General features: G+C 45.0%; 1 protein-coding gene across 1 annotated transcript in view; it reads left to right on the plus strand.

The window, feature by feature from the left end:
- Positions 1 to 22,638, plus strand: part of NDRG3 (NDRG family member 3) — a 65,757-nt gene continuing 43,119 nt past the window's right edge. Inside the window, exons 1-2 of the mRNA XM_066383866.1 lie at positions 1 to 59; positions 14,821 to 14,921. Coding sequence (XP_066239963.1) covers positions 14,865 to 14,921 — 57 coding nt within the window. The 5' untranslated portion in view covers positions 1 to 59; positions 14,821 to 14,864. The remainder of the gene's footprint in view (positions 60 to 14,820; positions 14,922 to 22,638) is intronic.

Consider the following 22,638-nt stretch of genomic DNA (forward strand, 5'->3'; position numbering starts at 1 on the left):
CTCTCGCCGCTCCTGCCGCCGCCGCCGCCGTTGCACTGACGGCGGGTCCCGCGCCTCAGGTGAGTGACCGACCGCCTCGGCCCGGCCGGCGGGGCACTCGCGGCGCTGTCCGCGGGGGGCGTCGCTGCCCGGGCCTCCTCCTTCCCCGCCCCGTCCCCTGCGCCGCGGGGCCCGGGTTTCGCGCTGCTCGTCTCCTCGGCGGGTCCCCTCGGCGCCGTCCGCCCTCCGGGCTCGCCGGACAGGGGCCCGCTCGGCCTGCCTCGGCCGCGCGCAGAGCCCAGCCCGCGGGCGACAGCGTGCGGGCTGCAGGGGCCGAGCCTCGGGGCGCCCCGCGCCCTCGGTCGCCGGTACCCGGCTCCGCGCGACCCCCTTTCTCGCCCGGCGGCCTCGGTGTCGAGCACCCCGTGTCCCGCCCGCCCCGGGGCCGGGGCGGCTCGCTGCGGCCCCGTGCGCCCCCGTGCAGCCGGGAGTACCCGCTGGCGCGACCCCCGCGAAAAAGGGGCATGTCCACCCCTCGGGACAGATGGGGAAACTGAGGCAGAGAGCGGCCAAGTGCTTGCCCAAGGTCACGCGGCTGGCCCTTGCCTCGGGGTCCGTGGCTGGTAGAGTTGCAATTTGATCTTGAACCTTTGCAAGAATTTGAAATACGCTTATCTCTGGATTGGCTTCTTCCAAGTCATAAAAGACGGCAACCATTCTTGTCGGAGTACAATGGAGGCGTTGCCGTGGGGATGATAGTAGGGTTATAAGAGCCAGCGGTCATCGTCGCCGGCTGTGTCCCTGAGATCTTGCTGAACATTGAATTCAGATGATCTCAGTTCATAAGCTCGGCATTTCCCAACCCACCGGTCCTCGCCTTTCTTTCCACCCTCCTTTCCTGTGGAGCTGGCCGCCCTTTCACAGGTAGCCCAGGAGCCTGGTGGCTCCGGAGGCAGTGAAGCTGTCCCCTGGTGGCTTACTGGCCGGACTGGGGTAAGCCCGGGGTGCCTGCATCCAACTTCCCCCAGCCCGGCCCCCAGAGGATCTAATTAGCCTTCCTTTTCGGGCTGCCAGGAGAGCGGGACTGGGCTCGCTGGGCTGGCTGGAGGTGGAGGTGACCGAGCAAATTTGGCGAGGACTCCCCTCGTTCTGGGGCTTTCTGGCTTGTTCCGACATTGGGCTCGCACATCTGAGCATTTCAAGTACAAGCAAAAGAGAAAGAGCGTTGACCAGAAGTGGTGCCGAATAGAAGAACCTACTGTGATTTAAAGTCTGATTTAAAGTCTCGAAGGAACAGCTGTTTTCTCCCCAAAATAACTAGCTCACACTGTCTTTTTATTTTTCCTTTCTTAGCAAATCCTTCTTAACACTTCAAAGCTTCACTAACTCACCATCTTCTCGGTGAAGCCCTCCTTGCTTGATTTTTCCAACACTCGTGCATGCATGCACGCACGCTATAGGACTGTTAGCCCCTTGAGGCGGGGCCATCTTTGCAGCCCCCGTGCCTAGCTCCTAGTAGGCCTTGGGTAAAGACTCAGTAAATTTCCACGAACTCCTTTTCATTACTCCAAGAGTGATGATTTTTTGCTGCCTTTCTGTACTTCCTACTTGCCTCTCAATTTCTCTTTGCTCTCCACCCCCCTTTATTTTATTTATTTCCAGTTTTGTTGAGAAATAACTGACATACCTCACTGTATAAATTGAAGGCATACAGCATGATGGTTGGACATATATATATTGTGAAATGATTACTGCAGTAGGCTCAACTAATATTCATCTTCTTGTAGATACAATGAAAAGAAAGAAGAGAGGAAAGGGGGAAATTTTTTTTTCTTGTGATGTCCCTCCTTTTAGATCTGCCACTTGAAGGCCTCTAGTCCACCCTGTTTATTCTGAAAATTTACAAATAACGGTCCTGCATCAAGAAGCCTGTTTAACTGGAATTGGTATAAGTGTACAGACTGGAGTTTGGGGGGGGGGGTAAACAACTGTGTATTTCTCACAGTTCTGGACGCTGGAAGTCAAGAGCAGACAGCCGGAAGGGTTGAGTCCTGGGTGAGAGCCCTGTTCCGGGCTGCAGTCCCAGCAGTTCTTAATTTGCATGTTACAGTAAGGAAGCCTGAGGCGTGTCGTCTTTTAGTCTACCCCGGAATACAGGTTAGATTCATTTTTTGCCTTTTGTGGCTGCCTCTGGTGTTACCAGAGTAGTCACAGTTTTTGCTATAAATAATTTCATAGTATTTATAATAATTATCCAAAGAGGCCCCTTTGGGAGACAGCAAATCTGTGCATAGGTTCTCTACATAAATGAGGCTTTTTAAGAGTTTTTCCAAATAATTTTCTGTGAATATATTGAGCTATTAAGTGAAAGACATGGTGCTGGGAATGGTGGAAGAGTCACCATTTAATAAAACATGGTTCCCATTGAGAGAGCTTACTAGCGAACTGGGAAACACCATTTCTAACTGTCACTCAAGTCAGGTCTAAAAAAATTGCCATAATAGCATTGTGAACAAAGCATTATGAAAGTATAATGGAATAAGATACTCAACATGGAACATTTCATAAAATCCTGCATTGTTCAGGCAGAAAGAAGGCATTGAGTCATTGAATCTGACCTCACGTTTACAGCACTCATGCTAAGGAGTGAACTTCTCCGAGGTCACGGAATGGGGGCTACAACTTGAAATGTAGAGTCTTATCCATTAAAGGTTTATCAATATTTCAGTGAATTCATCCATAAAGACATTAACCAGCAACTCTATTAAAATTTCATTTATGTACTTAGGGTTGAGGAAGGGATAACAAAAATAGTATTTGCCCAGGCTGGATAGCTCAGCTGGTGAGAGCATTGTCCCAAAGCCCAGGGGCTGTCGGTTTGATCCCTGATCAGGGCACATGTAGGAACAGATTGATGTTCCTGTCTCTCTTTCTCTCTCTCTTCCTCTCTCTAAAATCAATAAAATAAACATTTAAAAATATATATGATTCATGTTTTCAAGGAGTTTACTATCTGTTGGGAAATAGTAAAGAACTATTCTCTGACATCGAAGACTGTACTTAATTGTTAAATTCTGTGGGAGGGAGACTAGGTATGGCGGAGGAGTTGGGAGAGGTGCAGGATGGATGAGCTGTGGTAGTGAGAACACTTTGGGGAGGGGTTAGGACTTTCTGAGCTTTGATAGATTGGTAGAATCAGAATTAATCAAAAGAATAATAAGGAAAGCATTTTGAAGTAGGGTGGTAAAACTAATGCAAGATAACAATGCTTGATGGGTTTAGCGACAGGAAAAAAAAAGACTTGACTGGATGCTGGTGCATTTCAGAGTCACCTGGAGAGTTTATTAAAACCTAGAATGTCAGATTCAGTCAGTAGTTTTGGGGTAAAACTTGAGAGTTTGTATTTCTAACAAGTTCCCCGATGATCCAGGGACAACACTTTAAGAATCACTAGATTAGAAACGGTTGAGGAGCCTGACCTGTGGTGGCCTAGTGCATAGAGTGTCAACCTAGAATGCAGAAGTGGCTGGTTTGAAACCCTGGGCTTGCCTGGTCAAGGCACATATATATGTCAAGCCGTTATGAGTTGATGCTTCCGGCTCCTCCTGCCCCCGCCTTTCTCTCTCTCTCCCTCTTCTCTCTAAAATCAATCAATAAATATTTTTTTTTTAAAAAGGTTAAAGAGCTAGTGTCAGAAACTATCAAAGAACTTTTTCCCAAAAAGCATGTGTGCATGTATGTACGCATGTGCATATAATATATATTACCAGTGTAGGAGAGTTCTGGAAAAGTATGTCCAAAACTATATTGGTAGTCACCTCTGGAATTGGGATTTAGGTGGTTGGAGAATTCACTTTTTACCTAACACCTTTCTGTATTTTTACACCGTGCACATTTTGCTTTTGTATTTTAAAAAAAGAAAAGTGATGGCCCTTTTTGAAGACGTATACTGTACTAAAACATTTATGGATTTGAAAAGAACTTGCTGAAGTAATCTAGTGTCACACAACGAACGTTTTTAGAGCGTGTACTGTATGCCAGATGCTGCTGGGATTTAGAAATACAAAAAGCCTTTTGCTAAAGCTTGCAGTCTGAGCTCTGCTGAGTGTCATGTGAGCTTCGTAAGAGCAAGGACGAAGGTCTAGCTCTGTTTGGGGCAGAGAATGGGCACTTGGTTAATGATGGATGAATGAATGAATGAGCAATCCAGACAGGAAGTGAGGACCATCAGAAAGGAAAGGGCAAATGGGAAATTCTGGAGAAAAAAACTGACAAGTCTGGATAGGGATGCTGAAGGGAAGGGGTGTGTCAAGGACTCTGGGGTCCAAAGATGGATAGCACTTGGGATTTATGGCAGAACTGGGTGTGAGGTCATCTATTCTGAAAGGCCTTTGTAAACCCTCCCCAACCCAACCCCATTGTTTAAGAGACTGCTTGGGAATTGCACACAAAAACTAAACCTAGATTGAGTATTTGCTGAATTTCAGGGCTTTCTTTGGTAAATGAAAGTTTTATTCTGTAATCACCATGCTAATGCTCTTATGTTTATAGTATTTACCTACAATCTGGCAATTAAATATTTATTATGTGAAATTAACTAAGATACTTGGAGGATGTTTTAAATACCATATAAAAATAGTCCTATTATGTATTATGTCTTTTGATCATATCTCTTCAGTGAGAGGGATGGTACACTCAACTCAAAATTTTGTCGTGTTTCTTGCATGTCTCATAGAGTTTGAGATATTATCAGTTCTAAATAAATACTGACCCTAGGTAGTTAGCTCAGTTGATAATGTTGGCCCAGTGTATGGACGTCCTGGGTTCAATTCCAGTCAAGGCACACAAAAGAAGCAACCATCTGCTTCTCTTCCCTTACTCTCCTTCTTCCTCTCCTGCAGCTAGTGGTTCAGTTGGTTCAAGTGTTGGCCCTAGGAGCTGAGGATAGCTTGGTTGATTGAAGCATCGGCCCTAGACAGGTTGCCGAGTGGATCCCAGTCGGGTTGCATGTGGGAGACTGTCTCACTATCGCTCCTCTCCTTTCACTTTAAAATCAATAAATACCCATTGTTGATGGTGCAATGGAGTGTACTCTGGAGGAAATATGGCTTTGTTGTATTCTGAGTTGAATTCTATGTAGATGTTAACTTACGTTACCAAACAGGCTATGCTGTTCAACTTGGTTGCTATTAAGGAATGTGTAATATGGAGTTGGCATTCACCCCAACTTTTCGCGAGGAGGTACTTCGTTTTATCTTCCCCAGAAATTTAATATAGTAAATTTAATTTCTCAAGTGGAGAGGTGGCTTACCCCCAGGCTTTGGCTGTATCATTAGACTATAATTGCTTTGCCACCTAAAAAAGCCCACAGTCTACAGCTTGGTGTTTTCAGTTGATCAAGTAAAAATTTCTGCTGCAGCCATTCTTCACACTTGATTTTATTTCTTATAAGTTTTTTTGTTATAAGTTTTTTGTTTGTTTTTTTTCTGAAGTTGGAAACGGAGAGGCAGTCAGACAGACTCCCACATGCGCCCGACTGGGATCCACCTGGCATGCCCACCAGGGGGCGATGCTCTGCCCATCTGGGGCATAGCTCTGTTACAACCAGAACCATTCCAGCGCCTGAGGCAGAGGCCATAAAGCCTTCCTCAGCGCCTGGGACAACTTTGCTCCAGTGGAGCCTTGGTTGCGGGAGGGGAAGAGAGAGACAGAGAGGAAGGAGAGGGGGAGGGGTGGAGAAGCAGATGGGCGCCTCTCCTGTGTGCCCTGGCCGGGAATCGAACCCAGGACTCCTGCACTGAGCCAACCGGCCAGGGCCTGTTCTAAGTTTTGCAGTATTTTTTATTACTATTAAAGATAATGCTATTTTAGGTTTGAAGGTAACAGTTGTTATTTGGGGGCAACTGGGAGAGGGATGGTCTAAGAACTCATAAATATAGTGAATCAGGTTAAGGAAAATTATATGCAACTTATAAAAACAGTATGAAGTTGCTTCCCATTTCTAATGATAAACTAAGATTAGCAGTCATGCCAGCTTTTCCTTTAATTAGTAATTGTCATATGATATTTTTTCCAGAAATACTATTTGCTCTCAAAACAGACACAGTTGTTTATTTATAATCACAGTTTTATCCTTAGCATACTTTTACATTCTTAAGTCTGAACTTTCAACTTATGGTAAAAGTGGAATGCTTTTTAAAATTGTGATATTTTAGCCTGATCGGTGGTGGCACAATGAATGGATAGAGAATCGACCTGGAATGCTGAGTCCCAGATTCGAAGCCCCTAGGTTGCTGGCTTGAACCATGGGATCGTCGACATGATCCCATGGTCTCTGGCGTGAACCCAAAGGTCACTGGCTTGAAGCCCAAGGTGTGTGAATGGCCCTTATCCAGGGCTGTGGACCAGAGGCGTGTTTCCTGTTAAAATGAGGGTCTTTGAGCCTTGGTCAGTTAGCTCAGTTGGTTAGAACATTATCCCAATATGCCAAGATTAGGTAGGGTTTGATCCCCAGTCAGGGCAATATAAGAATCAACTTATGAATGCATAATTAAGTGGAACAACAAATTGATGTTTCTCTCTCTTTCATTCTCTCTTCCTAAAATCAATCAATCATTTTAATTTTTTAAATTAGGATCTATAAGCATGCTTTAACAGCTAGCTAACCCTTGATCATTTTCCCTTCCACCTTTGCTTATGGGATAGAATCTGAGCGTATTTCTTCAGGTAAAGAGGAATACAGACTTCCCTTTACGTAATACAAAAGCTCAGTGGGTTGTATTTTTAAAAAGTCATTGTTTCTTTCATGGAGCAGGGAGGTTGGCTTGTTTATTACACTTTCTGGGGAGTTTCCTTTCCTAAAGGCCCCCAGGAGGCAGCAATGAAACCAACATCCATTACCCTAGATGTTGTGGGGATGCTTAAGTCAGTAGTTTTATGATTAGATTAATTCAGGCTTTAGCCCTGGTAGAACTTGAGAGCCAAGTCATCAGATAATTGTGCTTCTTATAGACTGAAGTATGGAATTTAGCCCAGTACTCTGCAAGATGTACTGGAATGGGAGTCCCGATGCCAGTCCCAGCCCCTCACCTAAACGGCTGTGTGAATGTAGACAAATCACTTCAATTTCTAGGCCTTCTTTTTTCATCTGAGGGTGAGGGTATGCCTGTAGACCAGTGGTTCTGGGTCCGAACTGCATATAAGAATCAGATGTGGAATTTGAAAACCAGTGTCAGGGCCCTACTCTAGCCTGATTAAATTGGATCTTTAGGGTTGGAGCCTGGGTGTTGCTATTCTTTAAAACTCCCAGGTCTTTCTGATACGTTGCTTAGATTAGAACCACCAGATAAGTGGACCATGTTTTAAACAGTTGCGTCATTCCTCTCAGGAACCCTCAGTGGTTGTCCACACATCAAGTCCCATTTCCATGCCCCGTGTTCTGACCAGCCTCGACTTCTTTCCCTGCTGCATTGTTCTTGGTGTCTCTTGGGTAAATTTTGTGCATTTCTTTCTTTCCCACTCCTGATGTCCTTACCTGGAATGTCCTCTCTTCCCTCACAGCTATCCAAAGCATAGCCATTCAAGGCCCATCATTTATTTTACCTCCTTTGGGAAACTCCGGACCGTTCCAGTCCTTAGTTATTTCTCCCACCTCTGCACCTGTTCCAAGCTTCTTTGAGCTCGTAAGTGCAGCGAGCAGTAGATGCAGTGTAAGACGTGATACCCAAGCAGCATTCTGTCCTCTGGGGAGGTGGGACACATAGTGGTGCCACCGATCTGACGTGTATACCGTTAAACCTCTGTGTGACATCTTGGCTATCTCATGTGTGTATAGATTGTAAATATTAGCTGATGGATAGCTATCTCTGACCTGACTTCAATGGGCATTTATCTGGCCAACAGTGTTAGTGGTGCCGAGGTTGAGAGACTGTCTTACAGTTTGTAGAACTCATAGGCTCATGTTTTTTGAAACTGTTATTTCTATTTTGTTTTACAATGTAATATTTATTTTAAACTGGATTTATTGGGTTGACCCTGGTTAACAAAATTATACAAGTTTCAGGGGCACAATTCTACATCACATCTTCTATTCATAGGCTCGTGTATACTGCTTGGAACTGTAATGGTTTGTTTATAGACTTAATCTCCCCTACTCAATTGAATTAATGGGTGAAGGCAAACTCCAGTCCTAAATCTCAGCTTTCTTGTTATTAACTTCCTATTAGGGTTTAATCTTGGAGCCTGTGGCCTGATCCTAACCACGCAGTGTAGTTTAGGACCAGAGGTAAAGAGGTTCTCAGTGTGGGGAGAGCACAGTTAAGCAGTCGCGGGATTTCGCTCCTCTTTAGATCCAGGTCTCTTAATCTGCGATAACCCAGGAGGCAGTGTGTGATTCAGGGCATAGAGTGAGCATTGGGGCCAGGAGAAAATTGGGTTTCAGTGCCAGCTGTTGCCTTTATTAGTTGTGTGGTTTTGGTCACTCACTCCATTTCACCTCTTTCAGCCTCAGTGTCCTACTCTGCAGTAGATGCCCCCGCCCCGATGTCTTCCTTCTCGGCACCGTAGCGATCACCCAGTACAATGTTAGATATGAAGGCGCTTTGTAAAGTGCTGTGACAGCTACTCCTGTAGCCAGTGGTTTATAGCTAAAAAGAGAGGATGAGCGTCAGCTTACTGTAGGAGCACCACCGTCCACCCTCTCAGCTGGTCCCCTGGCCACAGCCTGCAGCTTTTCAGCCAGACAGCACCGGCTCCAGCTGGCCCTGTACCGCCCGTTCTCCTCAGTCTGCCTTCTCTGTTTGCAGCCTTCACTCTGCTTTGGTTGCCAGTCTGCCATCTTGCCAGAACCAGAAGTGATTAACTTCGCCTCCAGAATACGAACGAGTGACCCAGCCTCAGTACACTCTGGCAGAGCCTGAAGAAGGCCACACAAAGGACCTTGGTCTTGGTGGAAAGCTGCAAAGCAAGGCAGCTTGTAGTTTAGAAAGCCAATAGTATACATAGACCCTTACTGTCTTTTGAAAGTAACAAAGCAATGTCAAGCGCTGGAAATCTCAGCAAGCTTTTTCTGACCAAATGGACATGGTTACGGAATGAGATAAAAAGCCCGACACCCTCAGCGCACACTCCTGCTGATTTGCAGAGTGACCTTCAGCGAGCCTTAGAACCTAATAAGGTTGATAACTGACCTCTTAGGATTGTAGTAAGAATCAAATGAGGTGGGGCAGGGGTGCTCTTGCCCTAGGGGTCTAGGAAGGAAAATGCTTTGCCCAGTGCCACTCAGCTCGGTGGGGCCCCCCCTGGGTCTAGGGTTCACATCTGATGTGCTGAAGGGTCTTTCCATGGTTGGGGGAATCGGGGCATCCATTTTCCTGAGTGAACAAAGGTGGCACTCAGAAGTGTATGGTTGGACTGGATTTAAACTGTCCTGCAGTTCTGGCTGTCTCAGCGCCACTTCAGACAGTGCCCCTACACTCTCCTCTGTTCCCTGTTTCAGAGTTTTAGTACAGAATTTCAAAGTCAGTAGTCTTGATGATCTTTAAAGGTCCTCCAGGTCCTGTCAAGTGCTGAATATCAAAGAACCCTGCTGCCTCCTGGCCATCCGAGGAACATTTTCACTTACATTGAAATTCAGAAATGTCCATTTCTATATTTCTAAAAAGTTATAGTCATCGTGGGCTTTTTTTTTTTTTTTTTAATTTTTTACCAGCAGGGGACACTGAACCTCATTTTTCCTGGATTTTAATACTATTGACCTTCACTGTCAGAGGTAATGACCCTCCCGTCTCTCTACAGTATTTGACAGTTTTCTCCCCCTTTCATGTAAACTTCTCTTCTCCCTTGACTTCTTCGACTTTGTATTTCTGCATTACCTCTTGTATCTCTTGAGCATTTTTCTTTGTTTCTTCCTGATTCTGCTTTCTGTCCCATCACTGAGTTGTCTTTCAGAATGAAGCCCAAGGCCTGCAGCACCTCCAAGTCTCTGGTTTGGTGAGTGGGGGAGGAAAAATAATTTTCCTTCTCCCTTCTGGCTGGACTGATAATCAGATTGACACGAGACAGATTAGCAGGAGAAAAACAACACTGAATAAAATGTATGCCTCCTGTATACATGGGAGAGACGCAGGAAAACTGAGGAACTCTCCAAAACGTCAAGGCCATCACGTTAAATAATACCACCTCCGGTTAAAGACAGAAGAAGGTGTTGCGGATGGAGAGTCAATTTGGGGAATTACCAGGCAAAGCACAAGGAACAAAAAGAAGGTTGATCCGTAGACTGGAGTCCGTGTTTTCACCACTGACAGTGAACGCAGGCCTCGTGTAGTGAGGGAAACACCCGTGCAGAATGAGATGTCCCTTACAAATGTGAATGTATGTCCTCTGACAGTGTCTTGGTTTCCAGCGCTTTTCCCTTGTCTGCTGTTTCTTAAAATTAACCAGCCTGAAATGATCGTCAGTATCCCAAAGGGGCATATTTTGGGGTGGCAAACACTGCTCCCCTTTAGCACCTCCAGTGTTTCCTCACTAAATCTCACTCTGTCCTGTGCTCTCGTCTCTGGGATGCCCAGTTTTCAGCTGTGACTCAAAACTGATTTTTTTTTTACCACTTTCTGTGTTATTGCTTTTTAGTTCCTTTACTTCCGTCCATTGCACCATCATTCTTTATTGATATTTCTCTGACTAGGAGCTGTGGTGAGAAAGAAATCCTCTTCCCTCGGGGTTCTTTCAGGAGGTCTGATAATAAATAAACATGGGGTAGATTAACAAGAGAAAATAACCAAATGTAATAACATAGTGTCTGGGAACCCCACGTACCTGAGAGGGTCAGACACAGGAAGGGAAACAAGTGTGAGCATTCCGAGCTAGGGAAGAGAGCATGCACTTTGGGGCTTCAGAAGGTAAGTACAGGGAGAGCACATGTTCAGCAGTTACTGGTTTGTCCTGCCACAGTAACAGGTAAAAAGTCATTTCTGGTGATAACTCCTAATGAGGCGAGGCTCCTAGAGTCTTCTAGTTGGGGGGGTGAGGCGAGGGGGGTGGACAGAAGTTTCTTTTGAGCCTGCAGGGTCTGGATTGCCTTGAGTTTAGAATAATCTGCATACCACTTAGGCACATCTTGGGTTGGCTTGTTCTGAACCCCTACAAAACCTTTGCAAAATTTGACTTCTCTGACCTCATGCTAATTTTTACCAATTTTATATCCCAAATCTCCCTTCTTTTTTTCTTTTTTCTTTTTTTTTTTTTTTTGGTAGAGACAGGGAGAGTCAGAGAGAGGGACAGATAGGGACAGACAGATAGGAAGGGAGAGAGATGAGAAACATCAATTCTTCATTGTGGCACCTTAGTTGTTCATTGATTGATTTCTCATATATGCCTTGACCGGGGGCCTACAGCAGACTGAGTGACCCCTTGCTGGAGCCAGCGACCTTGGGTCCAAGCTGGTGAGCTTTGCTCAAACCAGATGAGCCCGCACTCAAGCTAACAACCTCGGAGTCTCGAACCTGGGTCCTCCACATCCCAGTTCAACACTCCTATCCACTGTGCCACCACCTGGTCAGGCCCAAATCTCCCTTCTTTATGTCTGTGATTTCAATAGTGGAGTTAGGTTCTTGTCACTGTTCAGCTAGATTTCAGTTTAGATTTCTAAACTACTAAACTCTCCTCTTTCTCCGGTGTATGTTCCCCTTCTAGTTACTCTGGTCTGTTAAATCTTTTTGAAATTCCATCTGAAATATTTTTTAGAAGAAGGCAGGATAAAATGAAATTAATAGAGGCTTTCTCTCCCCCACCCTCCTCATCTCCATTAGGGATTGGTGCTAATAATCAGGCCTTTCTGTTCCTCTCTCTTCCACCCAGATGACCTGTACTCCTTATATAATGAGGTCACCTATTGAACTGTCACCACTCAAAACTGATTATGTCTAAGATCTTGAAAAGATACTCAGGCGATCATTTGAGGCTCACTGTTCTAACAACAAGCAAGAAATAGCACTTGTTTCTGAAACTGGTTACCAAGGAATAGCTGGAACTTTATTTCTCTTTTTGCTCATGATCTCCTAGTCCTCAGCTAACTACTGAGATATTGAGGTTTCTTGTCTTGGTATGATGACTCAAACCTTCATTACAAGGCATCTGAGTCATTGGTGGTACAGGATTGCTCTGGGCTTCTATTACCTTTACTTCAAGGAGGGGCCCCTGTGGGTAGAGGGAAAGAAACTTGCCCAGGGTTCTACATCCAGTAGACGTGCCTGGCGTTGACATTTGATGGAGTAGGAAAAGCCAAGGTGCCTTGCCCCGTTACTTACATGTGGGGTATGAGAAGTCACTTAACTTCTCTCTAAACCTAAGTTTCTCGCCTTTAAAGTAAGAAATAAAGATACCTGCTGGAGAGGACTATTATGAGGATCAAACAAATGGTGTTTAGGTTATAATTCCTGTCACAGTGTAGGATTTATACTTCTCCCCTTTTCCATTCTAGCCATTTGGTACCAGGCTTCCTTCCTCAGTTTGAGGATGGCCAGGTTTTACTTCTCAGGCTTCCCTCTTCCTCATAAAGCTGGGGAAGAGTGTGAGCATTTTGTTATCTACTGCCATTTGTAAAATCCCTAGTAGCTTTTAAAAAATATTATTAGATCTCTCTCTAGCTCTCCCTCCCCCCTCCGGGCCCCTGCGGTTTCCCCCTGCTGTGAAATGCACTCTGGTTTTCTGGGGCTCTGGTCCCAGTCTCTGTGAAGCGGGCTTATAGGCGCCCTTCTTGGGTCGCAGGCTCCCAGGACTCTGTTTTGCTGGGCAGCCTCCCACGCTGGGCTGGCTTTTGGGTTCAGCCCTTGCAGCGCTAACACCTGCAGAATCGAGGCTCCTGCCAAAAGGCATAAAGCAAAGGATAATAGCCATAATAGCGAAAATGCTGCATTTTTGGATGTAAGTCCACAACTGAGAACTAAGAAACCCTCCCATGGACAGCATAAATCTGCATTGTTGAAGCTGCTCATCTACAGGATCAATGAGCCCAGATGATACAAACTCCCTTCCAGCTCTTGCAAAAATACCTCCAATAAAAACAAGTACATAATAAATAAATAAATAATAAAAATAAAAAATATCAATAGCCCTTAGTACAAGGATGGATCTGGCAGCCATGTCATTTGTGCAGATGAGGGAACTGCAGGCCTGGGATCCCCTTTGGAAGGAAGCCGGTCTGTGTAGCTGGGAGATCTGGAGATGGAATTTTCCACCATGTGGTCTCAGTTCTCATGTAGGTGTTATAAAACTGTTCATTGGCAAGGGCTCAGGACAGTGAGAACCAAGAAAAAGTTGAGTCTCCAGAACACATTAGGTCCTTGTAATGGGAAGGTGAACATCTATTGTCTTGTTGCCAATTCCTGAGTCGCACTGTTGCAGTTCCCTGGCCTGCATTGAGTCTGCATTGGATCCAGAGAATAGGGACAGCCTTCTCATTTAATTTGTGCCTTTATTTAAGTGTTTGTCTTGGCACAAACATCACGTATTTTTTCATCTTTAAAAAATGCATGGGAACACAAGGTGAATGCCAGTCACTTTGGACCTGAGGGCAACTCCGGCTTTCCTCTGTCCCCAAGGTTCTTGGACAGACCCTGTGCGGAGTCATATTTGAATAAGGAATAAAGCAGGTAGCTTGGAAAAAAATTTTCAGGAAATCTTCATTTTTCATGGAAAAAAGGAACAAATGGTAATAGACTAGAACGTTAACAGTAATTATCTCTAGAGGGAAGGACTAAGTAAAAACCACAGGGTTTCCATGTTTTCTAAAGTGAGCGCATATAGTATTGCTTTTATAATAGGAAACAGAACTTTAAAATTGCCATTCTAAGTGACTGATAAATAGTGAAGTCCAAGTATTTATATAGCTAACTGGGTTGAAGTGTGACTGTAAAAGAGAATTGTAGGTGCTGGCTGAAATTTGTGGTAAAAGATTCAAGCCACCTCATCTCCTTTTGAAATGTAACTGGTAAAACACAACATAAATTAAAAATTCAGCCCTGGCTGGTTGGCTCAGCAGTAGAGCATTGGTCCGGCGTGTGGAAGTCCCAGGTTTGGTTCCAGGCCAGGGTACACAGGAGAAGCGCCCATCTGCTTCTCCACCCTTCCCTCACTCCTTTCTCTCTGTCTCTCTCTTTCTCACCTGCAGCCAAGGCTCCATTGGAGCAAAGTTGGTTCGGGTGCTGAGGATGGCTCTATGGCCTCTGCCTCAGGTGCTAGAATGGCTTCGGTTGTAACAGAGCAGCGACCCAAACGGGCAGAGCATCTCCCCCTGGTGGGCATGCCGGGTGGATCCCAGTCGGGCCCATGCAGATGAGTCTGTCTCACTGCCTCCCTGCTTCTCACTTCAGAAAAATACAAAAAAATAAATAAAAATAAAAATTCATCTTCTGGGCATTCAGTAGCTTAATCAAGTTTATAGGGTGCCAGGGATCTTAGAAAAGAACCATGTTCTACAGGGAGGTTAAATTACCATCAGGTTGTGCTCTCTAAGTGACACAAATGTTTGGATACTTATGATTGGCATGTGGGGTCCACATTTGAGGAGTGTTACTGATGAGCGTCCTCTGGGTCCTTTGAAGGAATGATAAAAGTCATGGGTCTTTCCCATACTCAGTGGGGGAGGGGTATGGGGAGGTGTTATGCAAGGAGGCAGAGATCATAGAGGCCACTTGAGGTCTGTCTGTCATACTATCCAGTGTCTTCAGCACCCTGGGCAGTGCCTGACATGTACTAACCTCTAATATTTGAATGGATGTAATGGGACTATTATATTTCAAGCTGCTAGTTTAAGGCTTCTTCTTCACTTCTCTTCTGTTTCAGAGCTACTGTTTCTTCTTGAGAATCCTCTGCTTTCCTCTGTCCTCATGGATGAACTTCAGGACGTTCAGCTCACAGAGATCAAACCGCTTCTAAATGATAAGGTAAAGACTACTCTGTTTTCACTAAAACATAGGGACTGCTCTTTTTATGAAAATGTCTTTTCTGTGATTAATTTCTGGTAGTAACTAACTCAAAACATGTTTAGCTTGACTTTCGATGGAGGGAACAGTTAAAAAAAATCTTTTCTGCCTGACCAGGCGGTGGCGCAGTGGATAGAGTGTCGGACTGGGATGCGGAAGGACCCAGGTTCAATACCCCGAGGTCGCCAGCTTGAGCGCAGGCTCATCTGGCTTGAGCAAAAAGCTCACCAGCTTGGACCCAAGGTCGCTGGCTCTAGCAAGGAGTTACTCAGTCTGCTGAGGCCCACGGTCAAAGCACATATGAGAAAGCAATCAATGAACAACTAAGGTGTCGCAACGAAAAACTGATAATTGATGCTTCTCATCTCTCTCCCTTCCTGTCTGTCTATCCCTATCTATCCCTCTCTCTGACTCTCTCTCTGTCCCTGTAAAAACAAAACAAAACAAAAACTTATAAAAATCTTTTCTGAAGTGAGAAGCAGGGAGGCAGAGACAGACTTCCATAAGCACCCAACTTGGATCCACCCGGCATGCCTACTAGAGGGCGATGCTCTGCCCATCTGGGATAGTTACTCCGTTGCTTGACAACTAAGCTATTAGTCCCTGAGGCGAGGCCATAGAGCAGGAGTCGGGAACCTTTTTGGCTGAGAGAGCCATGAACGCCACATATTTTAAAATGTAATTCCTGCCTGGCTGGGCGGTGGTGCAGTGGATGGAGCATCGGGCTGGGATGTGGAGGACCCAGGTTCAAGACCCCAGGGTCACCAGCTTGAGTGCGGGTTCATCTGGTTTGAGCAAAAGTTCACCAGCTTGGTCCCAGGGTCGCTGCAGCAAGGGATTACTCAGTCGGCTGAAGGCCCACGGTCAAGGCACATGTGAGAAAGCAATCATTGAGCAGCTAAGGTGTTGTAAGGAAAAACTGATGATTGATGCTTCTCATCTCTCTCCGTTCCTGTCTGTCCCTATCTCTCTTTCTCTCTGTCTCTGTAAAAAAATAAAATAAAATGTAATTTTGTGAGAGCCATACAGTGACCCGTGTACGTTACGCATTATTTAATAAAAATTTGGTGTTGTCCGGGAGGACAGCTGTGATTGGCTCTAGTCACCCGCAACCATGAACATGAAAGGTAGGAAGTGAATGGATTGTAATACATGAGAATGTTTTATTTATTTTTTTTGTTTTTTTGTTGTTTTGTTTTGTTTTGTTTTGTTTATAGAGGCAGAGATAGACAGGGACAGACAGACAGGAACAGAGAGAGATGAGAAGCATCAATCATCAGTTTCTCGTTGTGCGTTGCGACTTCTTAGTTGTTCATTGATTGCTTTCTCACATGTGCCTTGACCGCGGGCCTTCAGCAGACTGAGTAACCCCTTCCTGGAGCCAGCGACCTTGGGTCCAAGCTGGTGAGCTCTTTGTTCAAGCCAGATGAGCCCGCGCTCAAGCTGGTGAGCTTGGGGTCTCGAACCTGGGTCCTTCCACATCCCAGTCCGACGCTCTATCCACTGCGCCACCACCTGGTCAGGCATGTTTTATATTTTTAACATTATTTTTTTTATTAAAGATTTGTCTGCGAGCCAGATGCAGCCATCAAAAGAGCCACATCTGGCTCATGAGCCATAGGTTCCCGACGCCTGCCATAGAGCCATCCTTAGCGCCCAGGGCCAACTTGCTCCAACTGAGCCATGGCTGCGGGAGGAGAAGAGAGAGATAGAGAGGGAGAGGGAGAGGGAGAGGGAGAGGGGTGGAGAAGCAGAAGGTCGTTTCTCTTGTATGCCCTGACCCAGAATCAAACTCAGGACATTCACATGCTGGGTCTACACTACCACTGAGCCAACCAGCCAGGGCCTAGAATATTTTTTCTGTTTGATGCCTTTTCTCTTTTTTCTTTCTTCCTACTTTTTTTCTAGGGGCAAATTCAGTTAAGTTATCCTTGAGATTTTCTCATTGTATAGATAGAGATCCTAAGGGGAAAATCATAAGGCAAAGTTAAGTAGAAAGTTTGAGGATGGGGTCTGACTTAAAATCCAAGGGTCTTGCCTGACTTGTGGTGGTGCAAGTGGATAAAGCATCGACCTGGAAATGCTGAGGTCGCCAGTTCAAAACCCTGGGCTTACCTGGTTTAGGCACATGTGGGAGTGGATGCTTCCTGCTCCTCCCCCCTTCTCTCTCTGTCTCCCTCCCCTCTCTCTCTCTCTCCCCCCATCTCTCTCTCCTTTCTAAAAAAAAAATGAATAAATAAAATAAGAATTATAAAAAAAAAAATCCAAGGGTCTTAAGTTTCGTTTTCCGTGGCTGGTAAGGTGCAAAGGCTGTAACACTCTCCCCAGAATTTGTCACGTATGTGATGTGGCCCTTCTGTCAACGTTGAGGTTTTCCTCAGGGATGCCCAGATATCGGTACCATGCTGTATTTCTGTGTCTGTATCAGGGAACTGCACATAGTCAAGAGCGGTGCAGTACAAGTCACCAGAAAGCTAAGCAAAGCTCACCCTCTCTCCTGTCCCTCTTCCTTCAGGAAACGTGCCTGAAATTCCTTCTGAATTTTCAGTCCTCTTCTTCCGGTTTATTGTCACTGTCCCCTATTAAAATGCTCTCATAGCTTGGTGTAGATGACAGCGTGGCATTCTTTCCTGAGTGAAGTGCTGATGAAGAGTGAGGATAAGGGGGTGGGGTTGGGGTGAGGGGTACACCAAAACATGCTGTTACCTTTTACCCTTTTTTTTTTTTAATTTTATGGATTGATTTTACAGAGAGAGGAGGGGAGAGAACAAGATGTATCAAGTCATAGTTGCTTCACCTTAGTTAGTATCAAGTCATAGTTGCTTCACCTTAGTTGTTCATTGATTGCTTGTTGTATGTGCCTTGACCGGGCAAGCCCAGGGTCTCGAACCGGCGACCTCAGCATTTCCAGGTCAGTGCTTTATCCACCATCCCACCACAGGTCAGGCACCTTTTACCCTTTTTGCCAAAAGGAAGGCCCTTCACCTACATCTTCTAGGACTGTTGATTAATTTGCTGTTGCGTCCTGTCAGTCCCATTTTCTTCCCTGGACATCATCTCTTCATCTCCACTCTCCCCCTTTCCTTTATCTTTCACCAGATTTCTTGCTCTTTCCCTTGGCAAGCTGTATACTTTGATTCCTCCTGGTGCTTCCCCCTCATATTAAAAAACAAAACAAAACTCTCCTTTAAGTACTGTCCTTTGTTGCATGTGAAGGGCTGTCCCACAAATGATGTGCCACAAAGCGGTGAAGGAAATAAAATCTGCTTCCGTAAGGCTTGTGGATAGCCACAGAAATGGAACAGTTCAGGGCAGGTGGGAGTAGGCATTGCAGCTTCAGGAGGGTAGTAACCTGCCCTCAGTCTGGCTCATCACCAGAATCTGCTGGGGGATTGTTTAACAATATAAATTCCTGGGTCCCCTCTAGGCCACCTAAATTGGAATCTGAGGGGAAGAGAGTAGGACATACACACAGACACCTCTGTGATTGGTGGTCCTCAGTTTTGGCTGCTTGTTAGAGTCGGAGAGATTTAAAAATGACCAATGCCTAAGTCCTACCTCCAGAGATTCTGATTGAGTTCTTTTAAAAACTCCTAAATTAATTGAGAACTGTGCCTAAAGTGATTCTGATTAGCCAGTGTTGGAAAACCATGACCTGATGGGTCTCAGATGTTTGAGGACTGGGACACAGATGACAGAGGGCCCTTTCCTGACGCTGGAATCCGTAGAATGCCTGAAGAGGTACCGATATGAAAGAGTTGCAGGAGTTAATTGACTGGATAGGTCATAGAGAAAGCAGCTATCCAGGAAAAGGAAAGATTCAGTGAATGTGACCGTAGAAAAGCACAGAATTCATTTCTGGCCTCGAGGCCATAGTGATGCTCTGGATGTGTCTGATATGTGCCCAAATGCCATGGACAAAATTGTGCCCCTCTCCTCCCAAATTCATATGTCGAACCTCCCATGTGACTTTATTGGAGATAGAGCCTTTAGGAGGTGATTAAGGTTACATGAGGTCATTAGAGTATAGCCCTAATCCAATAGAATTGGTGGACTTTTAAGAAGAGGGAGAGAGATATGGCTACCATATAAGGACACAGCAAGATGGTGGCCATCTGCAAGCCAGGAAGAGAGTTCTCACCAGAAACTAAACCCTGCTGGAATCTTGATTTTGTATATCCAGACTCCAGAACTGTGAGAAAATAAATTTCTATTGTTTAAGTCGTTCAGGCATCCTGAGCAGTCTAAGAAATCAAGTAATCAATGCCTCACTTCCTAACATCTGTTAGCTCCACTTTGATATGCCTGTGCTGTTCTGCCCACTTCCCACACTCCATCTCTCTCCCTGAGAAGTGCTTCTGTCCAATCACTGCAGGAGAGCTCCCTGCTTCAGTGAAGCTTTATAGGAGTAGATTGGCAAGAGGCCCTCTTTGGATGGTAGCATTCCTAATCAAAGAATTCCACCCACATTAACCCCCCCCCACCTCAATATATCAATGCTTCTGTCTTTGCTGAGTAAGTAGGCGCTTTTGCATACATTGTGAAAGGTACAGTGATAATACCTCTCATCCATTATTTCATTTGATACACACAGATTAAGTTATTCCCATATTGCTGTTGAGGAAACTAAGGCTAAGAGAGGAAGTAGCTTGCTCAGATTGAGTACGTAAGAATGCCTGCTTATAGAGTCTTGCCACTATTAATGTTTGGGGCTAGATATTTATTGTAGGAGACTGTTCTGTACATTGTAGGGTGTTTAGCAGTATCCTTGGTCTCTAACCACTGGGTGCCAGTAGCACCTCCCACTTGGGACAGTCAGAAATGTCCAGACATTGTCAGATGTCTCCTGAGGGGCAGAGTTCTCCCTAGTAGAGAGCCACAGCTATTAGGAGGTAAGCCTTTAGGTTAACTAGGAGTAGACAGAGGTCTTGAGGTTTTCTCTTTTGGGGGAGGTTTTTTTTACCTATCCCGCTGTTACTTATTAAGCACCTTTTATGTGCCAGGTGTTTTATGTATCTTCTCTCTCTTGGTCGCAGAGTAACCCTTTGAAGTAGATAGTGTTATTTCTTACTTAGCAGATGAAAATCTGGCTGAAGGATTGGCTTGCTCAGTCAGTAAGTGGCAGAGCTGAGACTGAAACTCACATGTCTTTTCTACTCCCAAACCTGAGGCCTTGCTGCTGTGTTCACTCTATAGATGTTCTGGTATCACCTCTGTGGTTTGTCCTGTCTCTTTAAGGAGAAGCCTAGAGATTTGTTTTGTTTCACTTCATCTTTCTCTCCATCCTCCTCATAGATACAGTCCTAGCCAAAGACATCAGTATACTCTTCCAGGCTTCAGGGAGCTAAAGGAAGTCTAGACCTAGCCTATTACGGAGAAATTTGTCCTGAGATGACTATAAGGAAGCAGTCTCAAAATAGCTTTAAGCAAGGCTGATGTTAAATTTCCTCTTTGTTATTTGTTGGTACTTCTCCCTTATAATTTTAGTATGCCTGTGATTTTGTCTACAGCTCAGGATTTTGATGAACTGGGTGGTTTTGTTGTGCTTGTTTTGGCTCCAGTGATGAAAAAAAGTGTTAGCGCCTACTAATACTTATCTTTGTTGTTGGGGGGGGGGGGGGCAGAAATTGCACAGGCATAATGAAATGATTTTTTTAAAACCATTTTCAAAGCCTTTTCATAATTATTACCTTATTCTACTCTCTTAACTTCTGTGAAATAGGCAAAGGTTTTTTTGTTTTGTTTTTTGTTTAGCAACAGAAAGAGAGGGGGGAACAGAGAGAGATGAGAAGTATCAACTTGTAGTTGCATCACTTTAGTTGTTCATTGATTGTTCTCATATGTGCCTTGACCAGGGGTTCAAGCCGAGCCAGTAACCCCCTTTCTCAAGCCAGCAACCTTGGGCCCAAGCCAGCGACCATGGGTCATGTCTGTAATCCCACACACAAGCTGGTGACCTTAGGGTTTTTGAACCTGGGTCCTCAGCATCCCATGTCAATACTGTAGCCACTGTGCCACTGTCTGGTCAGACTTGACCTAAAATAAAGTCTTAGCAGAAATCTTTCAACATTTAATTTTTTTATATTGGCTTATTTGTTTTATAAATATATATCAAGCAGCTGATTTATACCAGGTGGGGGAAGGTGCAGGTTGAATCAGGAACCAGGGGCTCGCTGGCTGGTTATTTATATCCTACTGAAACCATCTATCCTAGTCCATGAGAGGGCCCTTCCTTCTGCTTCCCATAGTCTAATTACTAATTAGTAAGTAGACACAGTGATTTCTCTGAAGGAGCTCTCAGGCATATTATGGGGCTAGTGGGAGCCATAGAACGCTATAATCCTTTTTACAGATGGCCGAATTCCTTGGGAATGTGCTACCCAGGCCCATCTGCACAGTTTTTCCATGCTCTGACTGCATCAGACTTTGTTTTGTAAACTTGGTTTCATGCCAGGAGTAAGGCTTCAGGCCAGCTATCTCTACCAACTCTTCACTGTTCTCAGTGTCATCTGCAGCCTCTCTGTGATCAGTAATCTGTTGTGATTTTACTGCCACCTTTGGAGAAAGAAGGTCTGCTCTGCCATAGCCTTATTCCTTCAAAGCTTTCTGTCTCTAGACCAGTACTGTCCAGAAGTTTCCACTATAGTGGGAATGTTTTGTATCTGTGCTGCCCAATAATACAGTTGCCACTAGCTGTGTGTGTCTGCTGAGCACTTGAAATGTGGCTAACGTGACTGAGAGACTGAATTTAAAATTGTGATTTTAATTGCCATGTGTGACTAATGACTGCCATATTGGATAGTGCTGCTGTCGATCACCCCAGCTGGTCTCTCAGTTCCTCTCACATGGACAGTTTGTTTCTTTGGGTGTTTTCATACCGTGCTGGGCTGTGCTTTTCACATCTCTGCTTCGTCCTGCCAGCAGTGAGGGTAGTGGGTGCAGAACTGTCTCTAAGAGCGTCTTCTTGAAGGGGGTGGGCAGCTGAGTTCCTCTGGGATCAGATACCTAGGTCTCTGGAGGGGCAGCTGTTGGGAAGGTGTTCCGGAGCAGCTCCACCCCGTCTAGAAACCATTGTAGGCAGAACAGGTACTTTATGATAACATAGTTTCTAAATAGAGGGTTTTTTCAGGAGAGGGGCTTTACTTTATGAAAAAATCAAATCAGAAGTTTTTTTTCCCTCCCAAACACATCACTCCTTACCCTTTTTATACTCTTACGTCATACTCTTGCACTCTGGCATCTAAAATGTCACAAAAATGCCTCTGAGTCATTCCCATTGGTTTCTTTTTTTCTTTTCTTTTTTTTTAATCAAACATGATATAATCTCTTGTTAGAAGTTTGGTCAGTTCTTCTTGGGTCATTGACTATGTTCTGCTTTTTAAATGATTCAGTGATGTGCCCTTTCTCCTATCAGCAGGTTTATGGGATGCAGCAGGTAGGCCGAGGTATTAGGAACCCTACTTTGTTTTTCTTTCCCTCCTTCAGTGACACTGCCTTTCCTCCTCATTAAATTTCAAGCCTTCCATTTCCGATCCATCTAAGCTTTGTTCTCTCCTTAATCCTTTCTTTTTTTTTCCCTTTCTTTATTTCTAGAGAGAGGATAGAGAGATAGAAAGGTGAGGTGGGGGGGTGGGAAGCATCAATTCATAGTAGTTGCTTCTCACATGTGCCTTGACCT

This window comes from Saccopteryx leptura, chromosome 5 (assembly GCF_036850995.1).
Source record: "Saccopteryx leptura isolate mSacLep1 chromosome 5, mSacLep1_pri_phased_curated, whole genome shotgun sequence".
Lineage (NCBI taxonomy): Eukaryota > Metazoa > Chordata > Mammalia > Chiroptera > Emballonuridae > Saccopteryx > Saccopteryx leptura.